An 18563-nucleotide genomic window follows, 5' to 3' on the forward strand; every position below is an offset into this window, starting at 1 on the left:
GGACGGGGAGGGGGATGGAAGGGGTTAGTGTTTATGGGGGCAGGGTTTCTTCAGTTTGGGAAGAGGACAGAGTTCTAGAGATGGATGGGAATGCTGGATGCCCAACAACATAAAGGTGACTAATGCCCCTGAGCTGTGCACCTAAAAATGATCAAGATGGAAAATTTCATGTTATGTGTATTTTACCACAATAAAAAAAAAAAAAAAAGCTACAAGAAATGGGCTGGATCTCCCGTGTCTTTGGATGTCTGAAAGAAAGCAAGTGTCACCCATTTCTTGGGGTGTTTTGACTCGGTGTAGACACGTCTATACCGATGGCCTTACCCTTCTCCTTGATGTTTGCAGAGAGACTACTGTGAGGGCCGTGTGGAGGGAAGGAGGCCAGGCAGAGAAAACAAAGCTCCCCCAGCCCCAGAGCCCTGCCTGGGCTGTGCCCGTGTCCTGCCTCAGGATGGGGACTGAATTTATATACAGCTCTTCTTTATTAGGAGTAGTATTAAGCCAAGTGAGCTCTTTTTTTTTTTTAAGATTTTATTTATTTATTTGAGAGAGAGAGAATGAGATAGAGAGCATGAGAGGGGGGAGGATCAGAGAGAGAGGCAGACTCCCTGCTGAGCAGGGAGCCCGACGCGGGACTCGATCCTGGGACTCCAGGATCATGACCTGAGCCGAAGGCAGTCGCTTAACCAACTGAGCCACCCAGGCGCCCGCCAAGTGAGCTCTTAATAGCTGAGCGGGTAGTTCTGAGAAGCCCTGTCACTCCTGGAATAAGACATAACATAATAACAATAATTAAAAAATTCCCAAGGATTGGGGCACCTGGGTGGCTCAGTTGGTTGGGCGACTGCCTTCGGCTCAGGTCATGATCCTGGAGTCCCGGGATCGAGTCCCGCATCGGGCTCCCTGCTCAGCAGGGAGTCTGCTTCTCCCTCTGACCCTCCTCCCTCTCATGCTCTCTGTCTCTCATTCTCTCTCTCTCGCAAATAAATAAAATCTTAAAAAAAAAAAAACCCCAAGGATAACAAATGAAAAAAAAAAAAAAAAAAAAGACCAGACCCTTGTGAAGATACGACATTGTGGGGTTTCTGTAGGTTAGAGAAAGTCACCGTTAGGAGGGCTCGGCATGGACCCTTGGTTCCGTCCCTCCAGTCCCTGGTGATGATGCAAGGTGAGTCCCACCCAGAGGATAAAGACACGTAAATTCTGACCGGCTACTGTGAGCCAGGCCCTGTCCAAACCTCCACAGGTCTTGCTGCCAAAGCATCGACGGTCCTGTTAAGGCTGACGTCCAGCCCGACTGTCCAGCCCGGGAGTTGCTGTTGTGCCCATTCTACAGATGGAGACACTAAGCACGATCAGAAGGGCAATGGCCAACGTGCCAGGGATGGAGCCTGGATTCAACCCTGAAGCAGGAGGCTGAGAGCCAGACCATCTACAGGGCATGACACGCTTCCTGGGACCCCAGGTTCTTGGTAAATGGGGGTCCCTGGGGGTGTGAGCAGGGCCTGTTTCAAGTCCTTAGCGGGGCTGGATCTGGAAACATTAGTCACCTTCGTCAAATCAAAGGGAAAAAATCCAGCGTGGAGCTTCCCGTGGGGGCGCCGGCAACTCGATCCCGACATCTCCCTAGCGCCCAGGTGTAGCAAGGGGTTGGGTGCTGCCACTTTGAATGGGAGGGTCTGTGGGCCGAGGGGCTGCCAAGCTGCCTGGAGCCAGGCTGCCATTCACACACAACACCTCCTGAGCACCTACTGCGTGCCGGGCACTATTAAAGGCGGGGGGGCGGGGGTGGGCACAGCTGGGAATAAGACACACCTGAGTTTGCTCCTCAGAGGTGACAGCAAGCTGATGGAGACTCCTGAGGGCCAGGAAGCAGCTTCCCCCAGAGGACTGCCTTGGTGGGAGAGGGGCACTCCGAAGTTCTCCCCAAGTGACGGAAAAATCGGAGGCAGAGTCCTCCAGCGAGGAGGTTGGAGAGATGGGGAGGAAGGCCAGTGTGGCCAAAGGGGAGCCTGCGGGAGATGGGGGGTGATGAGAGGCCACCCAGAGGGGTTCCTGCCATACCCCTCACCTGATGGCTGACTGATCCTCACTGTGCTTTGGCCGGCTCCACTGGACACTTGAGGAGGCCTGCACAGGTAAGGACAGGCTCAGGGACCCCCAGTGAGCTCCCAGCTCCTGACACCTCTGCTGGCTGTCAGTCCCTCCGAGGGAAAGTCACCAAGAGCACCTACTGTGTGCAGTGGGCCAGGGGTTCTGGGAGATGAACCAGGTGAACCAGCTCCTAAATTCCTTCACTGAACTTGCCAGCAAATAGGAGACACAGGAAGGGAGCTCCCTGACGGGGTCCTGGGAAGAGAGGGACGACACCCTGTGAAGACATCAGGAGGGGCCACCACCTGGGCCCAGAGACGGAAAGGGGAGTCGGGGGCCCAGAGACGGAAAGGACTTGGGACTTGTCTCTCGGTCCCCTGCATGTGTGCCCTGGCCAGAATTATCTTCTTGGCCCTAGATCCGAAGTCTCATCTGGGGGGTCCGGGGTCCCCACAGCAGCTCTGAGCCAACAGTCCAGAAAGGCCCTGGCCTGGGTGGGCACTGCTCCGGTAGGCTGCAGGCCTGGAGGGGAGCAAAGAGCCTCATGGAAGAGGCTGCAGACCCGGTTCTCATCCTGCCAAGGCCCCCCTCTCTGGGCTTCAGGACAAGAGACCTCAAATCTCCCAGGTCCCCTCTCCTGGGGTGAATGAGCCCTAGCAGGGTTCGGAGGTTGGGTCCAAGGGCAAGGAATGGGGTAAGAGGTGGGAGAGGCCGAAGTGGCCTGGGGATGGCTCTGGTCACAAGTGCCGGGGGCAGCAGGGCTTGGGGTGGGCTCCAGGCCCCCCGGCAGCTGTGGCTGGGCAGGACCTGTGTTCCAGCAAGGCTCCTCAGCTACCCCAGAAAACAGGGATTTTCACACCTAGGTGAGCCAGCACCTAGCTGGGCCTCCGGTGAGTCCCACCCCCATCAGGCTATAATGGGCACAGTGGGGAGTGGTGACAGCAGATGTCAAGGGTGGAGTGCTCCAGAGAATTGGCCTGGGTCCCCACCAGGTAGGGGGCTCCAGCTATGGCCCTTGACTCTTCCTCCTGCGAATCAGCGGGGAGGGGGCCGTGAATATCCTGCATGGCCCTGAGCCCTGCCACCTGTCCTTTCCTGGAGGAGGATGTGTATAGAAGGTGCAGGGCTGTGGCCTCTCCTGGGTGCACCCCCACGCCTCACCCCCTGCATTCCCTTAGCAGCGCCCACTGGAAGCACCCTGCTCAGGTGATGCCTCTAGCTGGCTTACAGAACTCCATCTCTGCATCCCCCCAGTGTGCAGGGGGCCAAACCAGAGTCGGGGGGGACTGAGTCCTCCCAGCCTCTGGCGCTGGGTTCTTCCTTCCCCGGCAGGTGCTCATGTTGCTGATTGCCCTACCCTACCCCCAAAAGCCAGGCGGGTCTGCATGGTCCCAGCAAAGGAACCAGGTTCCCGGGAGTCCCTGAGAGGCCAGGCGCTAGGAGTGGCTGCTGGGAACCGAGGGTGCCTGGTTAGGGCGGCACTCGGGCTGCTCAGGCAAAGGCGGAGAAAGGGACAGACAGGGGCGAAGTGCAGGAGGCAAAACTTTGGCTGGAAGGCAGGAGTGGAGGACACTCGAGGGGCGGGACCAACAGGTCGGTGAGCCGGCGAACCCAGGGGTGGGGGCCGGGGACCCTCCAGGTGGCACTAGAGGCGCTCGTCCCGGCCGCCACCCCTCCCCCAGCTCTGATTGGCAGGCGGCCTGCGACCAGCCGCGAGCGCCACAGCGCCCCGGGCGCCCAGGCGAACGCGAACGGCCCCCCGCGGGAGTAGGAGGGGGCGCCCGGCTATATATAGCGGCTCGGTCGCTGCCGGCCCAGCGCGCAGGGAGGCGCGCACCGCTCCGCAGGGTCCCAGCCCGGGCCGTGCGTCCTGCCCTGCCGCGCGCCGCTCCATGCAGCCCGGGTAGTTGCCGGCGCCTGGGGGCCCCGTCCCTCGCCTCCCGCTCCTCCATCGGCCGCGCAGCCCCTGCCCGGCTCCCGGCCGTGCGCTCCCGCGGGCCGCCACAGGCGCAGCTCGGCCCCGCGGCTTCCCGGGCGCACGGCCCGAGGGCGGGGATGGCGGGGCCCGGGGCGGCCGCGGCGGCGCTGCTCCCGGCGCTCCTGCTGGCGGTGCTGGCGCCCTGGGCCGGCCGAGGGGGCGCCGCCGCACCCGCCGCACCCAACGGCACGCTGGGGGCCGAGCTGGAGCGCCGCTGGGAGAGCCTGGTGGCGCGCTCGCTGGCGCGCCTGCCGGTGGCCGCGCAGCCCAAGGAGGCGGCCGTCCAGGGCGGCGCGGGCGACTACCTCCTGGGCATCAAGCGGCTGCGGCGGCTCTACTGCAACGTGGGCATCGGCTTCCACCTCCAGGTGCTCCCCGACGGCCGCATCGGCGGCGTGCACGCGGACACGGGCGACAGTGAGTGGCGCGGGCCGGCGCGACGGGTCGGGGGCCCCGGGCAGCGGCCGCCCCTGCCGACCCGCACTCAGGGTCCCGGCTAGCACCTGCTGGCGGCCGCGGGAACCGGGACGGACTCGGGGTCGGGGCCCTCCGGCGCGGGGACACAACGCTCTCGGCCCCGGGAGTCGCCGCGGGCACGGCCTTTGCGCACCGGGGCGAGCCGGCCCCGCCTCCCCGCCTTCGGAAGCCCGGGCTCTGGGCGCGGAATTCCAGCGCCCGCGCCCGCGGGCACAAGGCGAAGGGCGCAGCCAGCCGGCACCCGCGGGGGGTCCCGGGAAGCGCGTCCAGGTCGGGCCGGGCTCGCAGGCCCGCGGGGCCGCCCGGCTCCTACCGACCGGGACTGGGCGCGGCCGCCGCGGGGCCCGGACGGGAGGCTAGCGACTCCGCGCCCGCGCACGCTGGGATCCGGGCCGCGTTACATCCACCCCCACCCCAGAAACCGGGGCCCCGGTGGTTCGCAGGCCGAGGAGGGGATCCGGGACGGGTGGGGCGGGCCAGGGTCCCCTGCCCCGGAGTGACCCGCGCCCCGCCCCCAGGCCTGCTGGAGCTCTCACCGGTGGAGCGGGGCGTGGTGAGCATCTTCGGCGTGGCCAGCCGGTTCTTCGTGGCCATGAGCAGCAAGGGCAAGCTGTATGGCTCGGTGAGTACCTCCGGGGCCGGGAGAGCCCCAGGCTGGGGCAGCAGGGGCAGGACCGCGGCCCTTCCAGGACGGCCTATGCCTGGACCCTGAGACTGTGGTGGGTCACAGGATTGGTACCGCCTCCCCCCAGTACACAAGTACCCCGAGGCCTCGCTGGTGACCCTGGGCCTGTCCAAACAAGGGGCAGAGAGCCAGGACAGGAACAATGAAGTTTCTACCATCCCTGAGCCACACCTTCTAGTCCATAGAGAGTGCCGTTGGCAGCCCTGCCCCGTAGCCTCTCTCTGGTGGGTTCCGGCAGGCACGACGGCAGTCTATAGGGTGGTCGCAGTGCAGATGAGATTCTCTGGCCGTCAGGTGCCAGGCAGGTGGCTGGAGCACCAGCTGCGGGGGCTGGCCACCTAGGTCTTCTCACCCTGTGGGGGTCTTGGCACCCCAACTTCCCAGGAGAGACATCTCCGTCAGAGCAGGGCTGGGTCAGAAAGGAGCCCCTGACAAGTGGCCCTCAGGGTTCCTTGGCCAGGAGGTGGCCCCACCTGACCCTGTCCCTTCTCCCTCCCAGCCCTTCTTTACAGAGGAGTGCAAGTTCAAAGAGATCCTCCTCCCCAACAACTACAATGCCTACGAGTGCTACAGATACCCGGGCATGTTCATTGCCCTGAGCAAGAACGGCAAGACCAAGAAGGGGAGCCGAGTGTCCCCCACCATGAAGGTCACCCACTTTCTCCCCAGGCTGTGACTCCCGGCATCCTGCCCCAGTTTCTGGATGCTCAGGAGACTTTCTTCAGATGGACGATCTAATGCAAGAGTAGGTGTAAGATATTTAAATTAATTATTTAAATGTGTATATATCGCCACCAAATTATTTATGGTTCTGTGGGTGTGTTTTGTATTGTTCTGGGGGGAAAAAGAAGACAAAAAAACCACAAACAAACCAAAACCAAAAACAAAAAACCCCAACCCTGAGTTTTCCGGTAAGACGGTGAAGACCTTTCCGCTGGATTTATTTAACTTGTCAGAAAGTTGTCACAAGTGTGCTGCTACTGTGTGTTTAAAAACGGTGACGTCAGACTCGAGTCTCAACCCTGCTTTGCATGGTGCCCTGCACTGCAGTGGTGAGCATCCATCCCCGTGTCTGGAGAGGCCTTCCCGGGGCTTTGGAGACCGCTAAGGACCCTCCCAGCCCTGGCTCTGCTCCTAGCATCCTCCGGTGCCCCGCTCCTTTGTGCCCTGTTGCTATTCATCGGGACAGATCGCCTTACTTCGGGTGCAGAAAATGCACTGTGGGAGCGCATCGCTGCCCCTCTGTTTTTAGATCTGCCAAGACTGACCTTTGAACTTTTCTGTAGTCAATCTTCCTCCATCTCCCCGATGGGGGAGACTCTTAGACAACTTTATAAACTCCTGTTTTCCTTTTTTGGATCAGCCGCAGCCCGTGTTTCTCTGTGGCCACTGGGGCAGAGGCAAAAGCAAAGCAATTTTGTAAATCCGACAGAAAGGAACCGATATCCCGCTGGAAGGCTTGCAATGGAAAGATGGGTGTATTTGCGACCACAACCAAAACCCTAGTGATAAAATACAATATGTGATAGCTGGTACTTCTGATAAGTAATAGAATATAGATTTTTTTAATTTATTTTTATTTTTATTTTTTTTTAGATTTTTTTTTTTTAAATGTGCTTCCCTGTGCTTGGGGAAGATTTGGGCTAGAAGTAGCTGTTCGTTTTAGGTGAAATGTCCTTATCATTGTGCAAAAACACTAAATGCAGTGTTTGCATGGAGGAAGGTGCTGCTTCTCTCCATTGCATTCCCTGATGAAGTGGATTTAACATCTACCTCGAAAGCCCTTAACCCACTCATCTGGCGAAATCTGCAGAACGCTCAGACCGGGCGCAGGCGTTGGCCATCCCAAGTGGCTCTTTTTCCATATGTAGCCAAAGAGGATTGCAGATAGCCTCGGTGCATCCCATTGAAACCTTGTCACGTTTGAGCTATCTTTACCCCGTGATTTACTTTTAGTAAGGATAATCATGGTGAAAATATTTGCAGACAGCTGTTAGAGTGCGCTATATGGTCACCAAGTAACCTTATATTTTTCTTTATATATTTTACAAATGTAACCCCTGTCGCTGCAGCCAAGATGGAAGAGGCAGGGTCAGTGATGTTTAAAAAAAGTCCTGAGGTGATGGCAAACATTTAATTTTAATGAATGACTTTTTAGAGTTTATACAAAATGACCTTAGCTCGCTACCAGAAATGCTCCGAATGTTTTGTCAAGACTTTAATGCTCTCCTAGGATGTTTCTGAACTGCCTCCCAAATTAACTTTATGGGAGTCGACAGACAGCAAGACTGGAAAAGGCTGATTGGAGTTTGTGTCTTTCACATTCCTCTTTAAAACTCTTTGTTCGAATGCAAATCATCAACTTAAAATACTGTCCTTAAACGGAGGCTGAGAGGAGGAAGGAAGAAGCCGCTTGTGAAGCCCGACGGCCGGGCTGTGTACATCTTAACCTGCCGTCTGTGCCGTGAAATAAAAACGTTTTTCAATGTTAAACTGCGTCCCAGGCTCCAGGAGTCTTGAGCAGAGGGGATGCTCTCGGGTCTCCGCGCTGATCGTGGGGGGCGGGGCTGGAATGTGTGGACATTCATATTCCAAGTGCTCTCGCTTCGTAAGTCTTAGCTGCCTCGGACGATGGCACGAAGTCTCGTCTCAGAGCCCAGCCAGCAATTAAGATGTCTTGAGTGCAGAACGTGGTCGCCCTTGGCCCCTTGCGCCGAGTCAGCGAGTCACTGTGGGAAGCGTACAGAGATGTCGTTGGGCCTCTTGAAATATTGCAAAGTGTTTCTGTTGTGATGGGATTTAAGGTTTCTGTACTTTCCGCGGTTCGCAGGATCTGTCTGTAGTTTTATACAGGTGCCGACCCCAGTTATGATGTATGTGCTATGCACACAGACCTAACGCCGAATAAATGGAAACATTTACCGTGTTTGAAAAGAACCCCATTGGACTTGATGTAAAGAACCGGGGAAGGTATTGAAAACGATTAAAACCTGCCTGGAAATGCTAAGCTATGGCTCCCTCCCGCCTCCCAGTGTCTATTTGAGGCCTCAAGCCTTGCCTGGCTGCGGGTGGGGGTGGGGGAGACGAATTTTCGCCAGCTGTGTCCACACAAATGTGGCCTTGAAGACGGGAGCCTAGTGGGGTGTGAGCGTCAGAGTTTCGCGAGGGCTCTGAATCTTGCAGTTTATTCTCGTGATGGGGCCAATTCACACCATCCCCGCCAAAGTTCGGCGCACCCCCCCTTGGCCTGGCACGGTCCACAGCAATTTGCACTTTCCTGGGGGGTGTGGGGAGTGAGCCCCCAGAGCTGGTCATCAGAGGACTGACTCCAGCAGAGTTTTCCAACTCTTAAGTAGACACCACCCATGAGTCTTGAAATCCATATAATGACTGCAACTAGCCTTTTGTGAAAAGGAAACGGAATGCAGTCAGGTTGCCCAGAAATTTCCAGAGTGTATCAATCCCGGGAAGGGCATAGATTAGTTTGTGACCATATGTATATAACTAGTCTCTACTAGGATGTGATGGAGAACGGGTTTGTTAGTGTGGATTGCAATAAAAAAATTCAACACTGACCTAAAGTGCCTAGAATGTGGATTCCCCTCCCCCCCCCAAATAGATCCAGTCCCTTGACAAAAAGACCCAAAAAAGGCAATCAGGGCTGCCAGATCTTTAATTGTACTTATTGTGCTGTCCAAGACATCACCTTCTCCTTCCCTTCATTTCGATGCCCGTGACCTAGATGTGCCCAAGAAATGCATGGGCAGTGTTTCGGGTTAAATCGTGTCCCCGTAAAAAAGAAATGTTGGAGCCCCTAACCCCTAGTCCCTAGAATATGAGCTTGTTTGGAAACAGGGTCTTAACGAGGTAATTGCGTTAAAATGAGGTCAATCAGGATGGACTTTAATCCCATGAGTTGAGTGTGCCTCTAGAAAGTTCAAGTAAAGACAGAGGGAGAAGGCCCCGGGAAGGAGGAGGTTGGGGTGACGTCTCTGAGCAGACGAATGCCAGGGAACACTGAAAACCACCAGCAGCTGGGAGGGCGGCCCGGAGCAGGTTCACCTTCATGGCCTCAGAAGGAGATTTTGAACTTCCGGCCTCCGGAACAGGAAGACCTACGTTCCTGTTGTGTTAAGGTGCCCAGCGTGTGGCACTTTGTCCCTGCAACCCGAGAGAAGCTAATAAGGGTGGTTATTCATATTTCTTGCGGGGCCTGGGTTGGGGGGCCGTGAGGACTGGAGTGCTGACGGATGTCCGGGCTTGGCTGGTCTTCCGCCGTCTCCCGTGGTCCCCAGAAGGTCTCTGGCCCAACACGGAAGGCCTCATCCCGCTGCTGGGGCGAAAGCCTGCCCAGCGTGGGTAGAATCCGACGCCTGGACTGGGCTTCCACTGGGCCTTTCCCCCGCCTGGCACAGACTGCAGATGGGCCCAGAGGGGGACGGAGGGGGCACCCGCTCACGTAACACGTACTTGTTGCGTGCCTACTATGTGCCGGGCACAGTGCTAAGAGCTTGGGGTATCCAAGTGAGGAAAAGGGAGGCCCCAGCCTGCATGGGGCCCCCGTCACAGTGAGGGAGGTGGCCGCACTGGAGGCCATGAGACATCTGGCAAGGGAAAGGGAAAGAGAGGGTCAGGTGGCCTCCACTCTGGCATTCGAGCCAAGACTTGAAGGCGCAGAGGGAGGAAGCCATTCTGGGAAAAGCATTCCCGGCCAAGGGAACAGCTAGGGCCAAGGTCCTGAGCCGGGGACAGCATCAGGTGCCAGTCACCAGTACGTGGGAGCCCCCTGTGGCTGGAGCCCCCTGTGGCTGGGAGGGGCGGGGAGGCCAGAGAGGACTGAGCAGAGAAGGGACACAGCCCAGCGGGAGTGTCCATGGTGGGGTGGCGGGAAGGGCTGTGGGCCTGGGGCCCCGAGACAGAAAGCAGAGGTACTGAGGACGGAGGAGGGCGGCCCGATGCCCCGGGGTACCTTCTCAGGCCTGTGTTCCTCACACTTGCCCTCCCCGGTGACCCAGCCTCAGGCCCACTGCCTCCCAGCTGTGTGACCTTGGACCAGCCCAGGGACTCCTCTGAGCACTACAACAAACACTAAGGGCCGCCTTTTGTTATCATTAATCTCCAAAGAGACGGGGTCGTTATAGTCTTGAAGTCCCAATCCGTTTTACTCTGTGCCCGGGGTGCTGTCCTGTGAGCGGGGGACCCTCCTGCGGGCGTGCCGGCTCCTCGGACGGCCCCAGATCACACTCCGGATTCCTCCTCCTCCATGCAGCCCGTGCTGGTTCCCTCCTGCCTAAGTGGGAGGGGTCGAGAGCTCCCCAGCTCCGAGTCTTTCTTTATCAGGAATATTTTCTAATTGTTCTTAGTTCATAATTTGAATCCTACACGCTTCTTAAAAAAACGAAACAACATGGGGCAAGGCTGGGGCCCACACGGGGCCTGTCATGGGCAGGGGCTGGGAGAGCAGTGGCCCAGCGCCAGGGCCCTGCGACTAGGCCTGCCCAGGGAGGAGCTGACCGGCCACCAGAGTCCCAGGGCCTCAGACACCCTTGCTGGACTGTGATGCCCCCTCCCCTCTGGGAGCCTCAGACCCGTTCCACTCGGGGCTGCAAGAGCACCTCAGCCTCCACGTGTCCACACCCTAGAATACCCCAGTCCGCCCACCCGCCCTCCTCCTGCCTGAGATGGGGATTCCGAAGCAAGAGGTTATCAAGGAAAGAGCTTTTGGGGGGAAAGCCTATAAAAAAAAAATGAGGGAAGCAGAGCAGGACCAGGAAAAAGGGGAACAAAGACGTGATTGCAGTAGTCTGGGGTGTAAGCAGGACGCTAGAGCTGTCCTACCTGAAAGCATGGGGTCCCTGCTTTTGTACCCCCTATCAGTCAGTCCCTGCCTACAGGCTGCCCCGAGGGGAAAGCAGATCCTTCCAGGCACATTCAGGCAAGGCGGCTCCTTTCCAGGAGCAGGGGGGCTTGGCCATTAGCAGCTGGGGGATGGAGGCCTCTGGAAAAGGGGTCTGAGTGGGGACCACCAGCATCCACCATACCCAGCAGTTCTTCCTAACTCTCCAGGGTTATCCACGAAGTAATGAGTTACATCATTCCTTGCTGGAGCCTGTTTTCCTTCTCTCCCCACGACTGGGATCTTCCGGGGCAGGGATGGGGCCAGGCTTTGCACACCATTCCCGTGTCCCCAGCACCCAGCACCAACCTGGGCACCTACCAGGTGTTCACCCAGGCACACCTGAGGAGCCTTCCCTGCCATCGCTGTGTGTGGGAGTTCAGTGTGTGTTCTCCACCAAGGGTCAAGGTCACACACCATCAGCCCCTGCTGACTGGGAGACCAGGAGCCGCTGGTCAAGGAGCTCACAGGGGGGCTCACCGAAGGAGAACTTCCTGGTGTCAGTGCCCGCTGGCTTAGGCTGCACCCAGGGAGCGCCCCTCTGCTTGCTAGATGGGATGCTGCCCGATCCATGGATCGCTTGATAAAGCCAATTAGATTAAAAAAAAAAAAAAAGACTGTATTCGAAACTAGCTTCCCCACTCACCTACTTGCCCCATGCCCTTCCCCTTTATTTTTATTGTGATAAAATAAAACATAAGTCTACCATCTTGGGGCGACTCGGTCGGTTGAGCCTCTACTTCTGCTCAGGTCATGATCTCATGGTCATGAGATTGAGCCCCACGTCGGGGAGCCTGCTTCTCCCTCTCCCTCTGCCTGCCACTCCCCCTGCACGTATGCTCTCTGTGTCAAATAAATAAATAAAATCTTTTTTAAAAATCTACCATCTTGACTATTTTTTTTAATTTTTAAAAAGATTTTATTTATTTATTTGACACAGAGAGCATACGTGCAGGGGGAGTGGCAGGCAGAGGGAGAGGGAGAAGCAGGCTCCCCACTGACAGGGAGCCCAACACGGGCTCGATCCCAGGACCCCGAGATCATGACCTGAGCCGAAGGCAGACGCTTAACCGACTGAGCTGCCCAAGCACCCCACTATTTTTAAGCGGAATAGTTCGGTGGTATTAAGACTTTCACGCTATTGTGCAACCATCACCACCATCCACCTGCACCACTTTTTCATCTTTTAAACTGAAACTCCCTCCCTGTTAACCACGAGGTCCCCCTCCCCCTCCCCCAGCCCCTGGCGCCCACCGCCCTACTTTCTGTCTCTATGAACCTGACAGCTCTAGGGACCTCGTGTAAGTGGAATCACACAGGATTTGTCCCTTTGTGTTCGTCTGGCTTATTTCACTCAGCGTAACGTCCTCAGGTCCATCCATGTTATAGCGGGTATCATCACAATTGCCTTCCTTCTTTAGGCTGGAAAATACTCCGTTGCGTGGATGGACCACATTTTGCTTATACATTCAAACATCGGTGGACGCTTGGGTTGCTTCTACCTTCTAGCGATTGTGAATAAGGCTGCTGTGAACATGGGTGTGCACATATCTCTTCGGGATCCTGCTTTTAATCCTTCTGGGGTTATGCCCAGAAGCAGAGTTACTGGATCCTAGGGTAATCCTAGTTTTCACTTTTTGAGGAACTGCCCTAGTGTTTTCCACCCGGGCGGCTCCATTTTACATTCCCACCAACAGTGCACGAGGGCTCCAACTTCCCCACATCCTCGCCAACACTAGGTTTTTCTGTTTTATTGATCGCAGCTGTCCTGATGGGTGTGATGTGGTATCTCATTGTGGTGTTGATTCGCATTTCCCTGAGGATTAGTGATGTGGAGCACCTTTTCATTTGCTTATTGGCCTTTTATTTGTATGTCTTCTTTGGAGAAGTGTCTATTCAGGTCCTTTGCCTGGTTTTTAATGAGCTTGTTGTTGGGTTTTAGTTCTCTGCATGTTCTGGGGATTGATCTCTTATTAGATATATGATGTGCAAACGTTTTCTCCCATTGTGTGGGTGACTTTTCACTCTGTGGACAGTCTTTTCATGCACGGAATTTTAAACTTTTCATGACGTTCAGTTTGTCTATTCTTTTCTTTCATGGTCTGTGCCTTTGGTGTCGTATTCAAGAAATCCTTGCCGAATCCAACGTCATGAAGCTTCTGCCCTATGTTCTCCTGCAAGAGCTTTATAGTTTTACGACTTACATTGAAGTCTTTGACCCATTCTGAATTTATTTCTCTACACGGTGCTGAATAAGACTCTTGTTTTTTATATGGCAGGTAGTTTGCTCACGTCCAAGCTTCTGTTTCTCTGCAGTCTGTGCATTGGATAGTGAGCTGGGTTTTCCTGTAGACGGGGACAGACTGAAATGTCCGCTGGGATGCGTGCTGTCTCTTGCCAGGCGCTGGGCGTCACCCAGGAAAACACACAAAATGCAAGATGCAGCTACCTGCTGGACGCTCTGAGCCTGGGGCTCGCTCTTTCTTTTTTTGTTCCAAAGGGAGATTTGCAAGTGTTAGAGATGTGTTAAGGACTCGCTATCACCAAACAGAAACTTTCTCCTCTTAATGAGCATGGCCTAAAGGGACAATCTCACTGTGACATGCCCTGTGATTTAATGCCACTCACGTCCCATCTAAAATCAGTTCCCCTGCTGGGGGTCAGCAGGACGTTCTGCCCTTGGATCATACCCTCTTAATACACACAAAGGGGCAAAGACAGCAGAGTCTCTGGGTGGACAGGGAGCCAAACCCCAGAGCGTCCTGCTGGCCTGCGGTGCAAGTGGCCAGACTCCTGGATAAAGTAGAAGATGGTAGATGCAGCTCTGTGGAGGTTTAAGAATGGCCTTGGCTTCTTCGACTCTCTTTCCATTGAGTGTCCCCTCCCCTTCTGACTGTCCCCCCCCCCCCCCCCCGCCCTCAGCACAAGTGCCCTGTGTGCCTTCTGAGGCTGGGTCATGAGAGGCAGCCCAGCCTCCGTCTTGGTCACGGAACCCCTCGTGCCTGCAGCCTGGAGCCACCGTGTCACAGCCCCGTGCCCCGCGGCCGCCATGTTGGGAGGAAGCCCAGGCTGCATGCAGAGGCCTGTGTCCTCCCTGCCGTTCAGGGACAGTCCTTGCTGTGCCTGGAGGTCACACCGCCTCAGCCCAGGCCCAGGACAAGGAAAGAAACCTCCAGCTGCTTGTCTTCTTCTAAGCTGAGACTCCGGATAGCTTGCAGCAGAGACGAGCTACCCTGTTGTGTCCTGTCCAAGTCCCGTCCAACAACAGAATCGGTTAGCCCAGGAAAATAGTGTTGCCTTCTGCACGAAGTTTCGGGGGAGTCGGTTATACGGCAGGGGATATGGGGAGCGGCTGTGAGGGGGGCAGATGCAGTGAGTCATACTCCCAGCTCTCTCTGCCGCCCACTCGCTCCCAGGGACCACGGGCCGTGCGGGGAACGCCGGCCATCTGGGCATGTGCTCCCTCGGTGTTGGGAGGGGAACACGGACCCCTGGTGGAGAGCAGGGCTTGCTTCTCTCGGAGGCTTTGGGCAGAATCCAGGCTTTCCTTGTGCCGGGAGGGAACTCCAGCCTGCAACCATTTCCGAAACCGGCAGGTGTCCAGGGCCCACACTTTGGGAAACGCTGAAACAGAACCACAAACTCAGCAAAGACATAAAGGCCTGGACACCAAGAACCCGTCGTGCTCTGAACACAGGCTGTAACAGATGGTCCTGCTTCCATGGAATGTTCTCAGGGGTGGATCACATACCTGGCTACGCAGAAAGCTTAGTAACCACCCCCTCAAGAAAATTATGGTGTAATAAGGCGATAAGTGAGCAATACTAGATGAATTTTTGAATTTCTACCTTTTGAAAATAAAAAAAAAAAAGACTGCTGGTTGCTAAACTAGCCCCAGGTCCTGCCTGTTCCTGCAGCGGCACCTCCCCGAGCACTTGAGCACTTTGGGCTCTCCCATGGAGGGCAGGAATCCAGCTTCCCCCTGCTTGAATCTGGCCTCTTGAGGTCAGTGGGGAAGCAAGCAAGTGCAGGCAAGGGGACCCCTGTGACCCTCACCCAAAGGAGCCCGGGCTGGCCTGTCATCCCTGCCCCTGTCCCCACAGCCGGCCAGCAAGCAAGGCCACCTCCGACCGCCATCACGAAGGCAGTCGCAGGCCCCGGGGGGAGGAGGAAGGCCCAGGAATCTGTACAGAGGTCAGAAGCCCAGAGCAAGGTGTGGGGATGGCAGGCGCGGAGGCCTGGACCGGCCTGGCTCGGGTAGAGGCCTGCGATCCGCGCCTCCCCAGACGCACTCACACTTCCCAGGGAGGCCCCTGGCCTCTTCCCAGCTCCTTGACACCAGCCCAGGAGTTGTGGGTTTGGTGGGGGAGGCAAACAGTGCCTGGAGAAAAGCCCAGGGACTGCCAAGCCCCTGACCCTTTGAAATTGGCCCCAGGGCTGGCCTGATTTGTACTTCAGAGCTAATGTGATTAGAGATGAGATTGTCACCAGAATATGTTAATGGATTCAAACAGCCCCCAGTCACCTTCCTGGGGGGCTGCCCCATAGGGCTGGAGCCCAGTGTCTCCAGAGCTCTGGGGGGTCCTGGGGGCTCTGGAGGGCTCTAGAGGTCTCTGGGGGCTCTGAAGGACTCTAGGAGGCTCTGGGGGTCTCTAGGAGGCTCTGAGGGGCTCTAGAGAGCTCGAGGAGGCTCTAGGGAGGCTCTGGGGGACTCTGGGGGGCTCTAGGGGACTCTGGGGGGATGCTCCAGGGAGTTCTAGGAGGCTCTGCGTGCTCTAAAGGACTGTAGGAGGCTCTGGGGGCTCTAGGAAGCTCTGGAGGGCTCTGGGGGGTGTAGGGGGTTCTGAGGGGCTCTAGAGAGCTCTAGGAGGCTCTAGGGAGGCTCTGGGGGACTCTGTGGGGCTCTAGGGAGCTCTAGGGCGCCCTGAAGTGCTCTAGGGTGCTCTAGGGGGCTCTGGGGCTCTGAAGGGCTGTAGGAGGCTCCGGGGGGCTCTAGGAAGCTCTGGAGGGCTCTATGGAGCTCTGGAGGGCTCTGGGGGGCTCTAGGGGACTCTGGGGGGGGCGCTCCAGGGAGTTCTAGGAGGGTCTGGGTGCTCTAAAGGACTGTAGGAGGCTCTGGGGGCTCTAGGAAGCTCTGGAGGGCTCTGGGGGGTGTAGGGGGTTCTGAGGGGCTCTAGAGAGCTCTAGGAGGCTCTGGAGGGCTCTATGGTGCTCTGGAGGGCTCTGGGGCTACTCTGGGCAGAGCCTGGGCTAGGCCTGGGGCCCCCACTTTGCTGAGATCCTTGCTCTTGGGTCTTATGGAGAGGCCCTAAAGCCCCATGAGGTGGTCGCCTCGTTTCACAGGTAAGGAAAGTCAGGTTAAAGGCCAGAGTTTGGCGGGCCGGTGTGGGGAGGGGCACGTTTGGCCCCCAAATTTCTTTGACCCTGAGTTCTCCCTAAACCCCTTCTCCCCACTGAGAGGTATAAGAGACTCTCCAGGCTGGAAAGATAAGGAGATTCACAGGTGTCTGGGTCTCCTCTCCACTGAGCAAGTCAAAGAAGTCAAAGGGTGTTGTGCAAGTGTCCTGGGGCAGCTGTGACAAATGACCACACGCTCTAAAACAATAGAAGGCGATTCTCTCCCCATCTGGAGGCCAGAAGTCTGAGATCAAGGTGTGGGCAGGGCTGTGCTCCCTCCCGAGGCTCTGGGGGAGGGTCCTTCCTGCTCCTCCAGCTTCTGGGGGTGGCCATGCCCCTCCTGCCTCTGCCTCCCTGTGCCTGCATCTTCTCTGGCCTTCTCTGTTCCGTCTCTGATTCTCTTCTGAGGACACCTGCCATTAGATTTGGGGCCCACTCTAAATCCAAGATGATCTCACTTTAAGATCCTTACCTTAAGTACATCTGCACAGACCGTTTTTCCAAGTAAGTTCACACACACAGGTACCTTGTGGGGGTTAGAACTTGGACACATCTCTTGGGGGGCACAGACAGGAGGAGCAAGCCCATCTCCACCTCAGCCAGCCTCCTGGGCTCCAGACGGAAGAGGGGGAGAGCTGCTGGCTGGTCCCATCCAGTGCCACGGCCCAGACACAGCAGACAGAGGAGCAAGCCCGGGCATGGGCGCTGTGTGCGATTAGAACAGAGACGTAAGCCGGTCGGGGCGGGGGCCGGGGAGGGGGGGCGCGGGAGCCAGAACCACAGCTCTTACCACCCAGCCAGCGAGGTCCCTCCTGCGTTCCTAGCCCCATTTCCCACCCTGCCCGTCCTTGCCTTACAACAGGCTGTACCAACTGGCCCCAGGGCCTTTGCACTTGCTCACTCAACCCGGAGTGTTCTTGCCCCAGAAGGACTCCTCTGCATCCAAAACCCTCCTCCCTGACCCCAGCTAAAACCCCTTCCCACAGCCCCTGCCTTAGCACCTTCCCAGGCCCTATCTGCAACCCAAACCATCGAATCGATGTCTACTGTGGGTCTCCCCCAGACTTGAGCCCCATGAGAGCAGGCCCCTGCCCACCTCATGTCTCTCCTTCACCGCCGCATCCCAGTGTCTGGAAGAACATCTAGCACGCGGCAGGGGACAATGTTTGTTGAATGAAGGAGTGAGCGTAGAGAGGTCTCCCACATCCCTGAAGATCTGCTTGCAGGCAACTCTAGTCCTGGATCGTGGCTCCACACTCCGAGTTGCCTCCTGTCTGCTATGCAGGCTCTGGAGACCTCGGGGACATTCCGGTCCTGGCTCCCAGCAGGCCCCCGGGATGGCTTGGTCCAGCCAGGTCAGAGCTGGGGGGACCCCTGGGAGGGCCCAGCTGCCTTCACACCTGGTAGGCAGGATCATCCTGGCTGCTTGCTGGAGTCTGTGGTGCCCGACTTGGAGCCTTTTGGTGAGAAATGTGCATTTTTGTGAGCAAGATGGCCTCAGGAAATCTCCACCTATTCATGTGCAAACACCGGTCTCCCGTGCTGGGCTTGACAAGCAAGGGTCCGAGAGAGCAGCAAGGGACAGAGGGACCTAAACCACTGAGGAAGAGAGAGAGGCAAGAAGCCAGGCTCGTGGGTCTTGGGTCATTGCCCCTCTCCCATGGGGCTCTCACCCAGCGGGGTGTGGGGGACAAGGCCACCGGGTCCCCAGACTGCTGCAGCCCCAGCCTCTACTCCGGGTCACACTAGACCTTGGTCCACACCTTGAATACTCCCAGTGATGGGCTGCTCGCTCCTGACACCAGATGGACTGCATTCATGAGACAGAGTATCGCTTGATGTTCTGCCCATGGCTTGGGCTGTAATAATAGGTCCTCCCCGGGGACACACATGGGTGTCGCCAGGAGGCTCAGGTACCAAACCCTCAAGAGTTATCAGATACAATCCAAGATGCCCAGTTAAATTTGAGTTTCAAATAAACAACAAATACCTTTTTTTTTTTTTTTAAGATTTTATTTATTTATTTGAGAGAGAGA

General features: G+C 56.9%; 1 protein-coding gene across 1 annotated transcript; it reads left to right on the top strand.

Annotated features, from left to right (window-relative positions):
* Window positions 1-4149: 4149 nt before the first annotated feature.
* Window positions 4150-5910, top strand: FGF4 (fibroblast growth factor 4). Its single transcript, XM_045893085.1, has 3 exons — window positions 4150-4489; window positions 5068-5171; window positions 5734-5910. The coding sequence occupies exons 1-3, from the start codon at window positions 4150-4152 to the stop codon at window positions 5908-5910; spliced, it is 621 nt and encodes a 206-aa protein (XP_045749041.1).
* The last annotated feature ends 12653 nt before the right edge of the window (window positions 5911-18563 follow it).

The sequence above is a fragment of the Mirounga angustirostris genome, unplaced genomic scaffold (genome assembly GCF_029215605.1).
Source record: "Mirounga angustirostris isolate CCGP_5_RB_7025 unplaced genomic scaffold, mMirAng1.0.hap1 SCAF_13, whole genome shotgun sequence".
Taxonomy (NCBI): Eukaryota; Metazoa; Chordata; class Mammalia; order Carnivora; family Phocidae; genus Mirounga; species Mirounga angustirostris.

Bases quoted from the DNA above. Each gene is read 5' to 3' on its own strand.
- FGF4 (XM_045893085.1), top strand. From the start codon at position 4,150: ATGGCGGGGCCCGGGGCGGCCGCGGCGGCGCTGCTCCCGGCGCTCCTG. The intron at 4,490-5,067 runs GTGAGTGGCGCG...CCCCGCCCCCAG, and splicing joins GCACGCGGACACGGGCGACA to GCCTGCTGGAGCTCTCACCG. The intron at 5,172-5,733 runs GTGAGTACCTCC...TCTCCCTCCCAG, and splicing joins AGGGCAAGCTGTATGGCTCG to CCCTTCTTTACAGAGGAGTG.